Raw genomic sequence first — 20,485 nt, forward strand, 5'->3', positions numbered from 1 at the left:
TTTTGGACAATTTCATGCTCCCAACTTTGTGGGAACTGTTTGGGGACGGCCCCTTACTGTTCCAACATGACAGCACATCAGTGCACAAAGCAAGGTCCACAGAGACATGGATGAATGAGTTTGGCGTGGAAGAACTTGACTGGGCCTGACCTGATCCTGATAGAACACCTTTAGGATGAATTAGAGCAGAGACTGTGAGCCAGGCCTACTTGTCCAACATCAGTGTTTGACCTCACAAATGCAGTCAAAAATTCCCATAAACACACTCCTAAACCTTCCCAGAAGTTTTGAAGCTATTATAGCTGCAAAGGGTGGGCCGACATCATATTAAACCCTATGGCTTAAGAATGGGATGTCACTCAAGTTCATATGCGTGTGAAGGCAGACGAGCGAATACTTTTGGCAATATAGGGTATTTGTGTGGTGGATCATTCTCAGCATCGCAGTAACACTGACGTGGTGGTGGTTAGTGTGTTGTGCTGGTACAAGTGGATCAGACACAGCAGTGCTGCTGGAGTTTTTAAACATTCACTGACCACTCTATTAGATACTCTTACCTTGTCAGTCCACCTTGTGGATGTAAAGTCAGAGACAGCAGCTCATCTGCTGCTGCACAGTTTGTGTTGGTCATCCTCTAGTCCGTCATCAGTGGTCACAGTGGTGATGCTGCTCACAGGACGCTATTGGCTGGATATTTTTGGTTGGTGGACTATTCTCAGTCCAGCAGTGACACTGAGGTGTTCAAAAACTCCAGCAGCACTGCTGGACACAGTGCCTCATGAGGAAATGGTTTGTGATTCCAAAAAATTCACACAAGTTGAAGATCGAGTCCATGACTCAGAACAGAGCAAAAAAGAAAACTTGAAGATAATCACGCTAGGCTAGCGCTCGGCTATGCACAGTTCGTGCATATACATGCACACACATGTATACATACACAAACATGACAAAGCATCTTCTAGGTGTGTATATCTATGGCGCACCCTCTCTGTCCTGGCTCAGTGTATTTACTACTAAGCCCTGTGACGCACTGCCACCCATTGATGTACATACCTAGATGCTGCGTTGCCTGTTCTCTATCTGGGACCATATGTCCATCCTGATTCCATATACACTGACTGAATGAAGCAATCATAACACCAGCTTTTGAGATGCATCCAATAGGCATCTGTGCAGTGTCCAACATTAGGAATTACAGTATATCTGTTTTCAGCTCATGGTTTTTACTCAGATATATATTATACTATATATATTATATTGTATTATATTGTATGTTATATATCATATAAATTATATATTGTCTCTGTTATTTTTCATTGGTCTGTTACATGACTGATCTATTGCAAATTACTGAACAGCTGGTCCTTAAACATGTATATAACTGTGTCTTATGTAGCTACTCAGATTTTATCACATGCAGCTTGTTATACTGTTATGTTCAGCTGTTAAGCAGGTGGCCTGAATGTTCTGTTCACTCAGTATTGCAGCCCTCCTTCCCTCCATAACATGCATTCTTTACTTTTACTCAGTATCTGTTGCGGTCTGAAGGCTCTGAATAACATGAAACTAATTCCTATAGTGCCTGTCAATAGACTTTCTCCATGGCCTCAGCAAACTCCTCCCTCACCCGAGTTTTTGCCTCAGCAACTGCCAAAGCCGTGACCCGCTTGGCCCTTCGGTATCCCATCTTCTTGCACTTTCCAGTACCCCCTCCAGGGTCTCCAAGAAGGCCAGGTACTCCGAACTGCCATTTGGTGCATAAGCACAGACAACAGTCAGAGCCCATTCCCCGACCCGAAGGCGCAGGGAAACAACCCTCTCGTCCACCGGAGAAAACCCCAACGTAGAGGTGGTGAGCCGGGGAGCCATGAGTAAGCCCACTCCTGCCCGACACCTCTCACCCTGGACAACTCCCAAACGGAAATTGGTCCAACCCCTCTCGAGAGAGTCTGTTCCAGAGCCCCCGCCATGTGTTGAGGTGAGCCCAACTATATCTAGTTGGTATCTCTCAGCCTCATAGACTAGCTCAGGCTCTTTCCCTGCCAGAGAAGTCACGTTCCATGTTCCAAGAGCCAGTTTCAGTAGCCGAGGATCGGAACACCAAGGCCCCTGCCTTCGACCGCTACCCGATCCACATTGCACCAGACCCCCATAAGCGCCTCTCCCACAGGTCTTGGGTCCATGAGAGAGTGGTCCCATGTAGCTCATTTAGGATGAGCCCGGCCAGGACCCATGGGTAAAGGCCCAGCCACCAGGCGCTCGCCAAGGAGCCCCTCCCCCAGGCCTGGCTCCAGGGTGAGGCCCACTAATCCCTAATCTGGGCGAGGGAAACTGGGTCCTGATGGTCTTCATCATATGGAGTTTTTGGATCACCCTTTGTCTGGCCCATCACCTAGGACCTGTTTGCCCTAGGAGACCCTACCAGGAGCTTTCGCCCCTGACAACAAATCTCCTAGGATCACGTAGGCATGCAAACCTCTCCACCACGGTAAGGTGGTGATCTGAATAGAGGCGACTGGAGGGTGTGTTCCAACTATCGGGGGATCATACTTCTCAGCCTACCCGTTAAGGTCTATGCAGGGGTACTGGAGAAGAGAGTCCGACCAATATTCGAATCTCAGCTACAAGAGGAACAATGCGGGTTTCGCCCTGGTCGTGGAACACTGGACCAGCTTTTTATCCTCACCAGGGTCCTGGAGGGTGCGTGGGAGTTCGCCCAACCAGTCCACATGTGTTTTGTGGATTTGGAGAAGGCATTCGACCGCGTCCCTTGGGGGATCCTGTGGGGAGTGCTCCGGGAGTACGGGGTGAGGGTCTCGTTGTTACGGGCCATTCAGTCCCTGTAACGGAGCAGGAGCTTGGTTTGTATAGCCAGCAATAAGTCAGAGTGGTTTACAGTTACAGATGATATGGTCCTGTTGGCGTCATCAGGCCGGGACCTCCAGCTCTCTCTGCACCAGTTTGCAGCCAAGTGTGAAGTGGCTGGGATGAAAATCAGCACCTCTAAACACGGAGGGATTATACACTGCTCAAAAAAATAAAGGGAACACTTAAATAACACAATATAACTCCAAGTAAATCAAACTTCTGTGAAAAAAATCTAACTTCTGCAGGACGCTTGGCATTTGCCAGAGAACACCAGGATTGGCAAATTCGCCACTTGCGCCCTGTGCTCTTCACAGATGAAAGCAGGTTCACACTGAACACATGTTACGGACACGACAGAGTCTGGAGATGCCGTGGAGAGCGATCTGCTGCCTGCAACATCCTTCAGCATGACCGGTTTGGCAGTGGATCAGTAATGGTGTGGGGTGGCATTTCTTTGGAGGGCCGCACAGCCCTCCATGTGCTCGCCAGAGGTAGCCTGACTGCCATTAGGTACTGAGATGAGATCCTCAGACCCCTTGTGAGACCATATGCTGGTGCGGTTGGCCCTGGGTTCCTCCTAATGCAGGACAATGCTAGATCTCATGTGGCTGGAGTGTGTCAGCAGTTCCTGCAAGATGAAGGCATCGAAGCTATGGACTGACCCGCCCGTTCCCCAGACCTGAGCTCCATCCACCAACGCCACGTTGCACCACAGACTGTCCAGGAGTTGGCGGATGCTTTAGTCCAGGTCTGGGAGGAGATCCCTCAGGAGACCATCCAGCATCCAGCATCCAGCAACCAGCATGCCCAGGCGTTGTAAGGAGGTCATACAGGCACGTGGAGGCCACCTCATTTTGATTTGTTTTAAGGACATTACATCAAAGTTGGATCAGTCGTGTGTTTTTCCACTTTAATTTTGTGTGTGACTCCAAATCCAGGCCTCCATTGGTTAATAAATTTGATTTCCATTGATGATTTTTGTGTGATTTTGTTGTCAGCACATTCAACTTTGTACAGAACAAAGTATTCAATGAGAATATTTCATTCATTCAGATCTAGGATGTGTTATTTAAGTGTTCCCTTTATTTTTTTGAGCAGTGTATCTTTCTTAGGAGTGCCTTGGTATCCCTCTGGAACATCTGGAGGAGGTGGCAGGGGAGAGGGAGGCCTGGGCCTCTTTGCTTAGGCTGCTGCCCCCGCAACCCAAACTTGGATATGCGGATGACGATGGATGGATAGATGGATGGATAATTCATATAGTAACTCCTTTTAAAGAAATTATACAAGTGTATTTTATTAATGAATCTGCCAGTAATCAGTAGATAACTCCACTACTAATACAATGGATAGTGTCAGCCTGTATGAAAGCGATTTGTGGCATGCGCCCACCCCAAGCACTCAGCTGCGATGCACCTCAGCGACAACGCTGGGGAGAGAGCCGGGAGTGTGAAGGGGGCGAAGCGCAAAGCCCGAGCTCCCCGGACTGATGCGAGTCGTGGGGGGAGGAGGACGACGCTGGTGCCAACCGTGAGAGGTACCAGAGCAAGAAGCAAGTCCCGAGCTCTGTTACGTAGCGAGGCCATTACGTTCGACCCAGGCGGCTGGATTTAAGGTTCAATTTGGATCTGTTAATACACCCAGGTTTCTGACTTGGTCTTTAGTCATTGGAGCTCTGAAGTGCTCACTGACCTTCAGTCTTTCCTCCACATTGCCAAATAATATTACTTCTGTCTTTACTTAGCTGGAGGAAATATTAAAAGAGCTTGTAATTCAACTGAAGATTTATTTCTAGATCACTTTTTACGAGCATCACAAAGCAGCTTCAGAGAAAATCCAGGTTTGATCCCCAAATGAGCAAGCTGAGGACAACAGTGGCAAGGAAAAACTCCCTAACAGCAAGAGGAAGAAACCTTAAGAGGAACCAAGACTCAAAAGGGGAACCCATCCTCCTTTGGTTGACTCCGGATTTGCGCTGAGCACTGACAAACAGTGTTTGTGAGACCAAGGTTGTTTGGTGAGAGAGTGAAGTAAACCTGGGTGTTTAAGTGTGATAAGTGATTTTGTTTTCTGGCAGGATCAGCCTAACGGAGCACAAAAAAGGTGAAGATGATAATGATGGGATAGATAAACAAACTTAGAGGGATGAGGCAGCTCATTTCCCAAAGCAGGAGAGCATGCTGGTGAAAATGGAAGGTCTCCAAGGCTTTTCCTTTTGTAAAGCCCTGTTGGCTTTACCTGCAGAGAGAAAACATCACATTCAGTGTTTGCCTACTTAATAATAGAAATGGCTATATACTTATCTATAAAATGCCTACTTTTCAAGTTATATGGCCATATATTTCAACCTTTAGCACATTATTAAATCTTAATATCTACAAACTTGATTAACAATGCAAACTTACTTATATCAGCAGTGTGACAACTCTGCAAATGATCCTGATCTGAAGTATGAGATCTCATTACTGTCCTTTTTGGATCTCTGTGATGTGAGACATTGATCATATTATCAATCTCATAATCATTTAAATCTTACCACAATGCATGTAATATTATGCTACTAATATAATGTGATTCATTTTACTGGGATAAAATAGCACTACTAACTACTTAAAAATTACTCTTTACCTTTCATGTATCTATTTCAGACAGAGATTTGTTAAAGGATTGGATCAGGTTTGTTATATTTTGCCCTCCAATATCTGATGAAGAATTTTCTGCTGACAACAACCAAATTCCGATACCTGGTATTGGATCAGTGCCATCTGTAAACTAGAAGTGTAGGCAGGCCACATGTGATGAGCCTCAATGGGGCTTCCAGTACTTATCGTCATGGGCACAGGCAGTGTGCAGGCAGGCAGACAAGAAAAACCCATGATCTGAAACCAGCAAAGGCCAAACCACAAAGAACTGTAAACACTGAAAACATTGAACATGAGAATCTCAAGATTTTGTAAAAGATGAGACCAAAGAAAGATGTTTGTTATCTCGTAAATTAGGTGTTGACTCAGCTGCAGGTATGTGGAATGTTGAGTAGGCATGAATAGGATGGAGCTGTTGCTGATGAAAGCCAAGGCAGCATGAGAGGCTGGGATTCTGGCTGAGCTGTAGACTGGGGAGACCATCAGTGTAGGAGACTGGAAATCTGGCTGGGTAGTTGTGAAAATTGGGGTTCATTATCATTTGAGCTTCAGATACCACATTCCGTTCTGTGTACTGTGGGGCAGAACAGACTCTCAAGCACAACTAACCCAACAGTCCAAATTCCTTATAAGGATTGGGATGGGTGTAGTGGAAGCTATACGTCTATACATTCTGTGCAGTGTCTTAAAAGGCTATGAAATGTGATATGATTAAAAAGACTACACTGTGTACCTGTGTCTGAGGCTTGGGGGCGTTCACCAGCAGTCGGTCAGAGGCTGGTCATTTTGTGTTCTGGATGAGACATAAAAAGATCTGGTAAAAAGTTGTGTGTAATTGGATGATGGATCAAATAAGTAAATATATAAAGAGACTGTGTAATATCCACCACATTAAAGCCATTTTTATGGATTAGAATTTTAACAAGGCTGAATACTGCAGCTATTGAAGAATAGTTATTATTCCTACTGAGATCTGGTATTGTTCATTATTGTCAATCCAGTGGGAAAAAACACACAGACATTCTCTTTTAACAAGCTAAGGCATGTTATTTTTCTTCTGATGTTGACTTTCTTAATTCAATTACCAAATATTCTCTAGGTAATGTGTGAATTTACTATATGCATAGATGTATGATTGAATATATATATTTTTCAGCATATATTCAAATGTGAATGATTGAAGTTCATTTTGCCAAACAAGGAGGAGAAGATATTGTAGAACTTGGGCATCATCCCTCTTGTACTGGGGCAGACGTTCAGCCACTATGCTCCATATTTCAGAATGATTTATAAATTTGGAGTGTGCATTTGGGCTAAGACAGGGGCTTCAGGAATTGTCTGTTTATTCCCATGCATGAAAAATGTATTTAAAATGATCAAACCTTCAACTCATATCAGAGTTTTATCCACAGGAGACTGGGAGGCCATAGGAGAATGACACTTGGAGTGAGGCTGGCTGAGGGGACTGCGAGGTCTTGGCTTACTTCCCCGTCTTACATTTTGCTTTTCCTTTTTTCACCGTCTCCTCTGCCTTTCCATCTTTGCTATTATCCTCTCGTCTCTTCTCTTCTCTTCTGCCTCTTTAGAACAGATCTGTCGCATACAACATTACCTTGCTTTCAGCGTAGTATCTAACATGACAATACACCACACTACCACTGGAGTTATACAGAAGTGGTAAGCATGTGCACCACCATCCCACATACCTCAGTGCTCTGGTTCGTTTTACAGGGAGAGCTGGTGCGAGTTCCTGTCTTCAAGATCAAACTCTCCAGTAACTGCACCCTATCCTCTCCTGTCACACAATCCTCCAAGGCTTCATGAAGCTGTGACAAACTGGAAAACACAAACAAAACCACATAAAGAGTTGTGGATTGTTAGATTTTCTCAATTTTGCAATATTGGCACATAACAAGGATTCTCATGGAAGTTCAATGAAAATTGGAAATGCTTAAACTGTTCATACCTATTATGTAGAACTGCAACAACTAACCATCACTGATAACTCTAATAATGAAATCCAATTTCAATTAGACTGAAAGTGTTTACACTTCTCATTTACATCACAATTCAAAGAGGAAAAATATAGATGATACAGACTACAGTACAAGGCTGTGCACAACAGAAACAGAATATATGGCAACACCACTTTAAGGTCATCTAAAAAGAGGGTTTTCTATCTGATGTTCTACCTGATGATCTTACGTAGCATGGCAGAATGACTGTTATGCGTAAGCAAAGAAAAAAAAATTGATTATGACGAAAGTCACCCCTCCTCGTAAAAACTGCCACTCCACTTTCTATTGATGTTGGACTATCATTATTATGTGATATCCAAGAAAATGTCTACTATACATCCTTTAATTCTATCCATATTAGAACTTTCCATACCAAGCTCCCTTGGATGTAGATGGACAACCTCCACTTCCACCAAGTGGTTAGAAATCGTGTATATAATATCATAGATGATGACCAAACAGTTTCTGTGTGGTTAGCAATATAAGATTTCATTATATAATGTTACCAACAACCCAGACCACTTTTTCATTTATTTTGCTTCATCATTAGAGGACAAATCATTTGAAAAGCAATGTAAAGTTCTTGTAAAATCAACCTGCCTGCATGGTGATGATACTGACATTTAACATTTGTTTGTGTTGTTCCATTATTCTTCCTGCCACATTCACACTGAGTAAAACAGTGCTTTGGGGGCAAAGCAGATATGTTGCTGTGCCCTTGATAAAAGTCCTTTTGTTTTTGTTTTCTTAATTATTATTGAAACTATATTGTAAGAAATAATCCTTGTATTTTTAATTTGTAAATCATTGTGTATAATAGTGTGAAATATGCATTTATTGGGAGTCTGATAGTCTTTCTTTCAGTGAGTGACTGACTAATGAAAGTCATCATGAGCGAATTAGTTTATAACACCAGATGTTGGTTGCAGCTCTACTTTTATGTGGTATCTTCATTATGTGGCTTCTTCATGCTAGTCTCAGCTTATGTCTTAATGAAGCTCGACACTGACCTGCCTCTCCTCTCTATGCAGTTCAATACACCAGCAGATATTCTGCACCCTGTGTCTCTCTGTGCATCTCGTTGCATCAAAGAGGACATGTTACCCGAGGATGGTCTGGAAAGGGTAGTCACATTACTGAGAAAGATGGAGAGAGAAATATGTAAATTTGTTGAAAATATCAACAAATACAAAACAATAAAACATATGTATGTCATTATTATGAATAGTCGTTGCATTACAGAATTCTTCTGGTAAGCAATGTAGTTTGTTAACTGCAGGTTATGGATGCCAAACAAGATAATGGTTAAAGATTATTCCACAGAATAATGATACAGAACTCAAGTGAAGAGTGTGGTTATTTGTGTGGCTCATCCAATTGGATTTCAGAACTGAAAAATCTATTTAGTAATTCATATAATATAAATGCTCATGTGAATATTATTTTAATCATTGTTTAAAGAATGTCTGTAGGTCTCACTAGTGTGGATCTCTTCTGTCCTCAGGAGGTGGGCAGCGGAGAAAGAGGGACTCCTCCATCAGTTCCTCCATCTTCCTTCCACAATGTTTCATCTGTAGCGAGAGAAAAACAATGCTCTTACCACCAAGATCTTTTATTATAATCAACAACATGGCAACCAAACCTCTATAGATATTAGTACAATTTGAATCTGTTCTGAACACCAACCTGGTGAGAGTATCTGTAGCCCAAGGACCCGTATGTAAAGGTCATGTCAGCATCCAACTTGCACACTTTCTGAAAATATAAGAAATCAATCTTACAGCTCTTTTTCTTTCACATAATCAAAAACAAAACAAATGGAATATTTCAAAAGCATGACATACTTTGCTTCCAAGCCTCAAATCAATCTGCTGGCTAACCGATGATTTCTGCTGGAAAAAAAAGAATCGCTATGTTAGTCATTCCTGGTAATCAGAGACACTGAGTGGCTTAAAAGAGAACTTTCTACAGATGTGTAAACGAGGGTGAGTCTCACATAAAGGACATCCTGCAGTTTGATGGTGGTGCTGCCCATGAGTTTGGAGACAGCTGAATTGTCATCACAAGAAATCAAATCCACCTTCACTAAACTGGACCGCACGACCCCGAGAGCCTCTTCTTTTTGGATCTGCAAACACAGTCAGGAAAAGCCAGATTTTTATCTAATCATCTGAGCAGCTACTCACTCAGTTTGGATGATAATGCAAATTGAAACAAACCATTATCTTTTGAACAATTATTGTGGTAAATAATATTGTGCAAAATTAAAATAAGAAGTACTGCAGTGCCTTACACTAGCTAGTAAGATAGAAGTGTAAAGTAATGAAGTTGTATCAGCAGTCTTGTTTAACACATTGAACAGTTTGCTAATGAAATGTTATGATTTAAAAATATTAAGCATTTCAAAGTATCTTAAAGCTACTTTTGTGTGCGTATTTCCAAAAGCAGTTGTCAAGTAAACACTTAAATTCACTCGATCCCTCACCCCTTCAAGTGCTCGTCCAGTAAAATGTCCAGTAAAATTATTTTGTGTAAATACATTAATAATATGGCCCTTAAGATGGTATCGAGTATGATTAACATCATTTAAGTGACATACAAATTTAATGACCAGATCATCTTTATTTTTAGCTTTACTTATTTATCTGCTGTACACAAGAAGACACTGATGAGGAATACTAACCTGTATGGAGAAGTGTTTCACTTCATTGAACGTCAGGTTGTCTTTGAAGGGCTGCAACCTGGAGCACTTCACCATACACTGAGTGTCTTTCTGTATTTGAGCTGGTGCAGGGGTCAGGAAAAGAGCCAAACCAGAACCAGCTAAATTGATTCATGTAGACAAAATCAACTGATTACAGATTCATGGCTAGATATCAACACAAACACAATCCCACAGACTACACACATAACAGTGAGACTGGAATAAACTCTAAGCATACTGTTTATCTTGAAGTCTCTGCAGCTTCTTATGTGTATAGTCAGGACCCCAGTCTGTGGAATGAAAAAAACATAGACATCCATTCACATCATTCCCTAATAAATTCATGACTAAGATGACTTTACAATTGATAGCATCCCATGATGTGGATAGTGAGAGTGTCAATGTGTAAAATGCTAAAATAAAGAGATATTTTAAAATATTTTAATCTATTTGTGAGACTTATAAAATAAAAAAGACAAACCGGAGCTCCGAGTGACACCAATGGACGAGATGGGGACTTAAGCTCCTCTTTCTCATCTTGAACGGGTTGAGCTGAGAATTTTTTCCGGAACTGCAGCGCAGAATTGAAAAAGGTTAAGAAACAAAAATATAGAGTTTCAGTAAATTATTGTTCAATTTTTTTTAATCTGTTGAAAAACAACGAATATTAATGGTGAAATGCTTTAATAAACTCCTTGAATGAAATACTGTTTATTGTTTTATAAAAGGAGCTTTCCATGAAAAATATCATGTAAATGCATCTTTTTGCACAGTGTGGAAGGAAGTAATTACCTCCATGATGGACTGGACTCCAGAGTGAATACTGGACAGTACACTGGACAGCACTCTCTGCACCACTTTGTTCCTGGATGTTCTGGGTGCTGTGGACTCCACCTGAGAGATTAAGACATGGTTTTGTGTACTAAAGTGTACACATTACATAATCTAACCACGTTGCCCACAGAATTATTCAACACAACAAAACAGAATGTGTGAGTTCTAGAACTCTGCGCATCTAAATAATCATCCAGACGTCATCAGCCACTGAGAAATACGAGTTTGTCTTGGTTTCAATATATTGGCTAAAAACGGTGATAGGATGGCACTTAGCACCCCCATAAAAAGTCATTATTGAAAAATCATTATTGAAAATGTTATAGTATTTACTGAATAATAAGCATAGGGTTCAAATGGATTAACCTCTTAAATGGCCTGGATCCAAACATTTATGAAACACTTCTACATTCTAAGAATAACTCAGCCAGTTTGCACTGAAGCCTAGAAGTTACTGAATAATAGGCCTTAGTATGTAATAAGCCTGGGATTGTATGGGGTTAAGTATGTTGAAGACACTGGGCCTCATTCATTACTTTCATCCTAAGTATTTTTCTTCCATTTTTTCTTGGGAAAGGTCCTAAGAAAAACTCTTTGTCAGATTCATGAGTGTGCATAGATTCTGTTCTTACCTAAGAACAAATTCCACATAAGAACAGATTGGTGGATGTCAGAATCTACGTGAATGCGGTGCATTTAGAAGGTGGGCTGGAGTCTCACCTGCAGGTTGTCCATCTCGATCATAATATCTTTTCTGCTCTCTATTGCCTCCGGACACTCCTCTCTTTCAGCTGTTCCTGCTCTCTCTGCTTCTTCATTTCCTCAAGCAGCTCTTCTTCACTCACAGACTGTAGTCATCTTCCTTTCATCCTGCTTTTCTTTCTTTTCTTCCATTTCTCTGTCTGTCTTCACTACAGCAATGATTATTTCTTTACAGATGACCTCCCTTTTTCCCATCCTCTTTTCCTCCCTTTGTTTTTCTTCCTGTGTCATTCTTTCCTTCATTGCTTCCATCTCTCTCTTCCATTACTCCTTTTTCTGTCTGGTTTTTGAAGTCTGCGTTTCTACTCCTGCTATCTTCTTCTTCAGAGTCTTCAGCTCTCTTCTCGTCTCTTTTCTTCTCTCTCTGAATCTCTGAATCTCCTCCTCAGGCAGTCTTACTGCCTCTTCCAGATCACTGATCTCCTTATCGTTCTCCTGATCCATATTCTGAGATTATTTTGAGAAATTTTATGAAATAAGGTTACAGACTTCACATTTACTTAAATAGCAGTATGCAATGAAGGAATTCTCACTTTATAGTTAGTGTGAGTTCCACTGCTAAGATTATTTTAATTCTGTTAGCGCTTCAGTTTTATGTCAGTGCCAGCCTAGCAGTGATTTACAGCCTAATAGCCTGTTAGTCTATTAGATTATCTATTCAGCCTAGACCTAAATAAACATTTCACTTCATATACAGGCAGTTAATAACAGCAGAAAGATACTATGACTTCATATACTTGAAATCTGTGAGACTTAAAACAGTGCTTTGAATGCTAATAACGCCCCCTTGTGGAGAATCTGCTAAACACGGTTTTATTATAGCCTGTGAATACCAAGTTTATCATTCAATGATGAACTAATCACTCGGCTGAATTACCTTCTTCTGCCTCTCCTTCTTTGCCGCTCTGTGTGTGGAGAGCTAAAAATAGAACTCGATTTAAGTATTCTAATATTGAACTGTGCCTTGGTCCACAGTGCATGGCCATTAGCCAGTCACAGACAATAATCACAACAACTGCGAACGGTTTAAAAAAAGAAAAAACCCACGTTAGTAATTAAGGCAAAATGGAGACAACGTCGAAAAAGCGCAAAGGAGGAGCCGAAAAGGCACATGATAAAAAAAGAAAAAACTTTAAAAAGTGCAGAAAAATGCATATAACTAGATGAATTGTTCAGCTGTCTGACTGAGGACAAGCAAAATACCGAGGTAATGTCCAAGAGAGCCTTTGCTTCGTCAGCTAGCTTGCTAACTATGTTTGCCGCGCATAATTAGGGCCTGTCTCAAATGACGCCTATACCCTACCTAGAGCACTAATTAAAAACGAAAAACGTTTCAATAAACCATCATTAAATGTTAAATAAGGGGTTATATGAACTATTCCTGAATATAAGTGGCTTTTAATCAGACAAATTTTGCACTGTTTGGGTGGAGATTCTGCCATTGCACGTGCAACATTGTTTACTTCATAGGGCGAAGGAACTCATTTGAGACGGTACCATTAGTCTCTGATCCTCAAGGTGGACACGGAGAGTTTAATTTAGGAGATTAAACCATCCATCCATCCATCGTCATCCGCTTATCCGAGTCCGGGTCGTGGGGGCAGCAGCCTAAGCAAAGAGGCTCAGGCCTCCCTCTCCCCTGCCACCTCCTCCAGCTCTTCTGGAGGGATACCGAGGTGTTCCTAAGACAGTCGAGAGATATAATCCCTCCAACGTGTCCTGGGTCTTCCCCGGGGTCTCCTCCCCGTCGGATATGTCTGGAACACCTCCCTAGGGAGGCGTCCAGAGGCCATCCTTACCAGATGCCCGAACCACCTCAACTGGCTTCTCTCAACGTGGAGGAGCAGCGGCTCTACTCCGTGCCTCTCCCGAATCGCCAAGCTTCTCACCCTATCTCTAAGAGAGACCCTGCGGAGAAAGCTCTTTTAGGAGATTAAGCAGTGCTTATTGTCGTTCAGAAATATTTGTCCATAGTAACTGATGGCAGGCTTATTTGTTTAAGACAGTTATGAAAGTTCAGGCTTTATTCCAGCAGTGTTTAGAAGTTTACTGAGACAAGATGGGAAAACCCAATTAAATAATAAAAAAACAGATTACAATGCAATAGATTGATATATAGAACTTTATTGATTAAAAAGTGCAAAAAAGATGTTTTCCTTGTAATAGGATGGCTATTCTAATTAACTTCAGTAGTAAGTTACATGGAAACTATCAATAGAAAAAAAATATTTAAATATAATGTGTTGACATCTACATTGTTCCTTAGGTTCAGGACAGTTAAGAGGAATCAGCTCTCACAGTCAGGCAAAGTGAAGAGAGAACTGCAGTAGAGGAGCCAGTTAGTGAGGTTGAGGAGAGAGATACACAAGAGGAGAGGGCAACAGAAGAGCCAGTCAGTGAGAAGGAAAAAGATAATACACATGACAGTGTACAAGAGAGTGAAAAAGAGATACTCGACCCATACTGGATAATTTGAAGTTGTTCCTTAGGTATCATCCTCAACAAAAAGCAGCTTGCCCACTGGCAAAGAAAGTGTTCTGGTGCAAAGACGGCACCAGTAGAAAGTGGCTTACATACTGCCAGGAGAAGCATGCGCTGTATTGCTTTGTTTTCATGGCATTTGGAAAGTCCACTGTCAACAGCTCATCCATTACTGGTATGACAGATTGAAAACATGTCGCTGTTGTTGGAAGAAAACCTTAAATCTCCATTTTTCAGTTTTGGAGATATTTTGAAAGTACCTGTTTTTTATATTGTCTGTAAAGTTCATGATGAATAGACTAAAAGAGACAGCCCAAAGTGACTTGGAAAATATTCTGGTTCCATTTACTTACATTAATAGTAAAGTATGTTTTTTCCTTCTCCTGTAAAGTTACAGTTTTGGAGATACAAGGTTTTTTTCCAACAAGAGCGATGTACATCAGTGCATAGAAGAGCATGAAAAAAGCTTCTTACATAAAAACTGTGCTGAAGCATTTTTTTTACAGGCTACCAAATCAGACATCTCCCATTGGAGAGACACGCTGGTGGACTAACATGATGCTCTTAAGAAGGTCTATGGATCATTCGGCCACCCTGTAAAGGGTCTGTGTGTTGATCTTCTTCTTGCATTGTCTGTCATCCAAGATCGGGCCAGCATGAAGACCAGAGTTAGAGTAAGAGCAAGAGCAAGATCATTCATAGAGGCATTGCTGAGGTATGAAACAAGAATAACTGCTCACCATTGTCAAAATACCTGCAAACAGAAGGCATGGACATTCTGTCAGCCCACAGAATGGTTGTGGCAACACAGAAAAACCTGCAAGGTATGGCAAGAGATTTTGCTCCTTTCAAAGCAGCTACAGAGAGATTTGTCCAGTGCGCAAATGATAAGATACAACAGGAGAACAATGAGACTGATGTTGTAGCAGAAATTGCACTGCCACAGAAGACAGCAAGAAAGAGAACAAAAATGTCTGGAGGAATGACTGACGATGAGAGAGTGAGAGAGCCACATAAAGAGTATGAGGTTATGGTGCATAATCAAATCATGGACACCGTATTTGAAACAATCCAGAGAAGATTTCTCACACATGGAACGCTTTATGTTGATCTCTCTCCTACACCCTGGGAATTTTTCCCAGGTCACTTCCACTCCTCTCCCGAGATCAGCCTTACAGGAACTCAGCAAGTGTTTACTCCCTTTTAACACACAAGCAACTGTTAAAAACCTGCAGAGTGAACTGAAAACTGTGGCTGTTCAGTGGGATAGGTTGAAACTGTCCCCACTGAACGAACACAAGTCCAGAACAGTGGAGGAAGTTGTAGGAGTTGAAGAAGGGGATGCTGAAATTGTGAACAAGAGCTGTTCCTCCTGCAAAAATTGTCCATTTTGTTGTTACCAGGTCCTGAGAAGGTTTAGCTTGCTGACAGATGCCTACCATGTTCTTGGCCTGGCATATAAGTTTCTGCTCACACTTTCTATATCTCTAGTGGCATGTGAACGCACATTTTCAACACTCAAGTTCATCAAGAACAGACTCAGGAGCAAGTTGTCACAAGAACATTTGGAGGCTTTTATGCTGATGGCCACAGAGAGAGATATTTTGTTGTCCTTAGATGCAGAAACAATCATCGATGAGGTTGCAGAGAAAAAAAGTGGCCTGCTCAGAAAATTGCTCCTCTAGTAAGGAATGAATATGATCATTTGTTGTTTCTTGTGTTCTGCTTGTTCTAGAGAGTTGTGAAGTGAAACGTGACAGGGATTTTTTTTCAATTTGGAGTTGATGTGATTGTAGTGGGCTGGTCTAGAAAAAAGTCCAGGGCTGAATTTGGGTCCCAGTCCGGCCCTGTCTGGGTTGTTTCCTTCTTAATCAGCTTTGTGTCTCTCCTCTCTTTCTGAAGTTACTGGAGCTGCTCCTTCTCTTTCTGCCCCTCCTGTTTCTTGCCCTTTTTGTGAAACAGGGACATTTTAGGGAGGCAGTTAAACCTGCAGGCTGGTGGGCTGGGTGGGGGGCTCAGTTCTCGCTCCTGCTTCATCTCCTGTGAAGCTGTTGACTTTACAAAACAAAATGTCTGGATTAATTCAGGTGTGCTGCTTGAGTCTGAGTCTGATCAATAACTGCTGTGGATTATTAATGTGGTACCTGCATCGTCTTTCGGTGCTTTCTGCCTCTCTTCGTGACATTTCACTCTGCTTCTCTTTTCTCTTACAATCACTCAAAACTGATTTGGAGAACCATAAGTAAGTCAAACTCTTCACTGTCATACATCATTTACTCTGTCAGTGAAGCATTAGGCTAATTTCAAACATACATGATCTGAAACAGCTTAGACAAAGAAAATACAACAAATGTTAATTAAATTAATAGAATTTAATTAATTAATTAATTTTAAAAAGTATTGCTTTCTTCCTTCTCAGCAGTATTTCAAAAATCTCAAAAATTGACAATTGAAATGTCATTATATTGCAATAACACATGATCATTTTGGGAAAATAAGTAACTATTTGGAGAATTTTGTCATTAATTTTAAGAAAATATGTCATCATTTTGAGACATTATGTTAATTTCTCAATAAAAAAGTGTTTCAAAATATTACATAATTTTTTTCAAAAACTAAATCAATATTTTGACATACTTCAGTTAGTAAATTCTTCATAATGAAGAATTTGCCGTTTCAGCTTCCTGTACGTACAAAATGAACTCTGTAATTATGGTCTATCCATTTTTAATCCCATGTAAAACAAACATTACTCTTTTAAAATCCAGAGCGTTTTTGTGTGAATAAAGCTGCATGAAGAGACTCAGACTGACCTGTTTGTGCTGTTATTGTTGTTTCGACGCGCGTCTGAAAAGAAAAACACTTTTTCTGTCAGCCGTTAGTTCCGAGTATGACTTCACAATTGGAGCGGTTCTGTGGCGTCATCTCTCAGTCACGTGCCTTTTTTCCCGCTGCTTCTCGGTGTTGGCGGGGTTCCAAACTGGGCGGGATTTGGTTTTATTGAAAAAGTGGACATCACTTTCGCGACACTGGGGGTTTATAGGATATCGTGAAACCAATCATTTGATCTGATTCCTTCATTTCTAACAATATTATTGTTAGCTGTTTGCGTGGGATCATCCTATCATATACAATACCTTTAAACTAAACAGCGTTGAATGACTAAAAACATTGATGGGTTTTATTTTATTGAAATGAGTTGTAGTTTCTTTGTCGTCTCTTTGCGTTTTTCTGATCGTGTTTGAGACTCTAAAAGATATAAAAGCTTTTGGTTCTTTGTACCAGTAGCAATAAACACAAAAGAGTGACAGCGCCATCTAGCGACCAATTAAATACTAATCTATTTTCAAAACATCCCTTATTGGCCTAAAGCAAGATAATAATGATTAGTCCAGTTATATCTACAAAATGAAGATCAATTAAACAGTGTTTGTTGAATGAGACCACAGGAACCCAAACTGGCATAAAATAAAAGAGTTTTTGCAGGACAGATTCCTTCTTCACAGGTGGGTTCACTGCCTCTCCCCTCACAAAAACAGTGTGAACTATAGACTTAATTAAATATATATATATATATATATATATATATATATATATATATATATATATATATATATATATATATATATATATATATATTTAATTTTATATCACAGGTATAAACGTCTTGTTATTTTTCACTGCATTAATAATTGTTTGCATGTTTTTCAATTATAAAGTTTTTTCAAGCATATTTTTTCTTATGTGTTTTTGTCTCTAAATTTCTTTGATGAAAACCTTTATGTGGACATTGACTTTGAAGTTTTGACAGTTTGCTGAGCCTCTTTTAGCAAAAATGCAGAATATATGACTTATATTATACATATAATACATCTCTAGAACATATTAAACGACCAACCAAATCTTTTCAGGTGATCTATGAATTACAGTCTGCAATAAATTATTATCCTATTTATATTCTTATTATTATTATTATTAGTTTTTATTATTATTATTATTATTATTATTATTATTATTATTATTATTGCACTGCACCTCCAAAGAAATAGTTAAAGTCCAAGCAAACCTTTCCAGGTTAATACTATCCCTTCACCATTTCAGGAAAAAATACACTAATGACTCATGAGAACAAAGGGGCCTTGGCATCTTGGCATAGGGGTCACCAATTCTGACAGAATCAGCTTTCAGTATATATGACTTTAATGCATTTCTAGAACATATTAAACGACCAACCAAATCTTTTCAGATGATCTATGAATTATAGTCTGCAATAAATTATTATCCTATTTATATTCTTCTTCTTCTTATTATTATTATTATTATTATTATTATTATTGTTGTTGTTGTTGTTTTCTATCAGATTTGCATGTCTCCAAACTCTACTGCACAGCCATAGTGTAACACATTTCCATGTGTTGTTTTTTTTCATCCCTTGCATAGAGTCCCATTTATTTTTACCCTCGCCCACGCCAATCAACCAACTAATCAACAGCCACCAAAATGCTATGTCATTTTTTTCATCCCTTCTTCATCTCATACACTCCAATCCATTTTCAACATCATGTAGCTACTATTTGGCAGCTCCCTACCAATGACTAAACAAACCCCCAGTACTCTATGCCTAGCAACAATTTAGCAACCACATGGGATACCACAGATACTGCTTAGCAACACCTTAGCAGCCACTTGAGATACCATATCAACTGCCTAGCAACCACCTGGGATACAATACCAACTGCCTAGTAACACTATAGCAACCATCTAGGATACAATAGCAACCATCTTGCAACACCTTAGCACCCATATTGTATATCTTAGAAACTGGCTAACAAAACTTTTCCACAGTTACCACCTATCAACACCCTAGCAACGATATAAAATATCATTGTAAAATACCACACCTTAGCAACCCTTCTCAAACCCTTTACCCTGCGCAATCACTCCGCTTTTTTAAGAAATGCACTATTCTAGTGATCTTTGAAATTTGATGACAAAAAGTAAAATCAGTATAGTTTTACTGACTAGCTAGAATTAGAGTTTTTTGTTTGTTTTTTGAGAGTTTTGCAGTCAGGCATGAATTTCTTTCTGCACTAATAATTTCCATTACCAGTTAGATTCGGACCATCCATCCATCCATCCATTTTCTAAACTGCTTCTCCCTCAGGGGCGCAGGGGGGAGCTGGAGCCTATCCCAGCGGTCATCGGGCGGAAGGCAGGATACGCCCTGGACAGGTAGATTTGGAACATTTCTTTTTGAATTATTATTGTTGTTGTTTTTGTTGTTGTTGCTGTTGTTGTTATTGCTTTACTGTCATTTGTGTAATTTGTCTTTTTTATAGTGGATGAAAATCATTCTGACATAAATTTATTATCAATTTTGTTTTAAATTTTGTTATATGATATTGTTTATGAGGCAGGACAATATATATGGTTATATAGGTGAATATAATGGTTATGTGTTATGTAGTTGTATATAATGTAGGGATTGTGGGCAGGACGCCGCTTTTTATGGACATTTATTTTTGTGCTATAAAAGGAAAACTAACTGCTCTACAGTTTTCCCCTGAAATTGTGTGGGTTTAAGCTTCACCATCCTCAAGCCATGTATGAGTTAGGTTTACTCCTACAGTAGCTAAATGGACATCCGTCTTGAGGGCAGGGGCATTTTGCCCCATCACGCTCTGTAACTTTGGTTTTGTGACTATCATGACCAACATGGTTTTTGGTCATAGTAAAGTTAGCTAAAGCAGCTGTAAATGTTGGCACTTGAAACTTTGGACCTGAAGCTTTCCATCTTTCAAGTACTTTGAGCTCAATTTGGATCCTGAAATAGTAAAACAAATAAGGGAATTTTGTATCAAAGGTAATACCCTGAACACTTTGACCCCTACGCCAAGGCCTATCTATCCTATCCAGTAACGAATGCTTTTTTTGGCTGAAAAGGCGAAGGGATGGTAAGCCACCTGACAAGATTTGGTTAGTTTTTCAATATTTTTGTGGAGATGCAATTCAGTCACATACTGTATTTTGTGACTTGTAAGTAATTCATGTTATGATTCCTTGTTATAGTGTTCCTCAAGTGTGCTTACTGTTGGCATTTTGGGTTTTCTCCCTTGTATGTTGCATTAGGTTTGTGAATGACCACAAGAGTGCGCCCTCCTGCATAAAAGAAGTCAGCA

The 20,485-nt window shown here is 40.3% G+C and overlaps 1 protein-coding gene across 5 annotated transcripts; it reads right to left on the bottom strand.

Annotated features, from left to right (window-relative positions):
* Positions 1–4,164: 4,164 nt before the first annotated feature.
* On the bottom strand, positions 4,165–12,202 carry LOC108427114 (C2 calcium-dependent domain-containing protein 6-like). 5 transcript variants are annotated; one of them, XM_017697083.2, is made up of 16 exons: positions 11,784–12,202; positions 11,022–11,123; positions 10,711–10,800; positions 10,468–10,519; positions 10,209–10,309; positions 9,522–9,653; positions 9,370–9,417; positions 9,212–9,280; positions 9,005–9,096; positions 8,536–8,661; positions 7,214–7,343; positions 6,890–7,100; positions 6,241–6,300; positions 5,610–6,014; positions 5,271–5,347; positions 4,165–5,103 (listed from the first exon to the last, which is right to left on the bottom strand). In XM_017697083.2, the coding sequence occupies exons 1-12, from the start codon at positions 11,805–11,807 to the stop codon at positions 7,023–7,025; spliced, it is 1,044 nt and encodes a 347-aa protein (XP_017552572.1). In that variant the 5' UTR covers positions 11,808–12,202; the 3' UTR covers positions 4,165–5,103; positions 5,271–5,347; positions 5,610–6,014; positions 6,241–6,300; positions 6,890–7,022. The 5 variants fall into 5 exon arrangements, with proteins under 5 accessions (XP_017552572.1, XP_017552564.1, XP_017552550.1 ...); XM_017697075.2 differs by having other exon boundaries at positions 9,370–9,414; positions 10,209–10,348; XM_017697061.2 differs by having other exon boundaries at positions 10,209–10,348.
* Positions 12,203–20,485: the final 8,283 nt, after the last annotated feature.

This window comes from Pygocentrus nattereri, chromosome 23 (genome assembly GCF_015220715.1).
Source record: "Pygocentrus nattereri isolate fPygNat1 chromosome 23, fPygNat1.pri, whole genome shotgun sequence".
Taxonomy (NCBI): domain Eukaryota; kingdom Metazoa; phylum Chordata; class Actinopteri; order Characiformes; family Serrasalmidae; genus Pygocentrus; species Pygocentrus nattereri.

Excerpts from the sequence above, each read along its gene's own strand:
- LOC108427114 (XM_017697061.2), bottom strand. The coding sequence starts at position 11,807 with ATGATCGAGATGGACAACCTGCAG. Across the intron at positions 9,654-10,208 it reads TGAAACACTTCTCCATACAG|ATCCAAAAAGAAGAGGCTCT; the intron begins GTTAGTATTCCT and ends CTGTGTTTGCAG. Across the intron at positions 7,101-7,213 it reads AAACGAACCAGAGCACTGAG|ATCTGTTCTAAAGAGGCAGA; the intron begins GTATGTGGGATG and ends TGTATGCGACAG.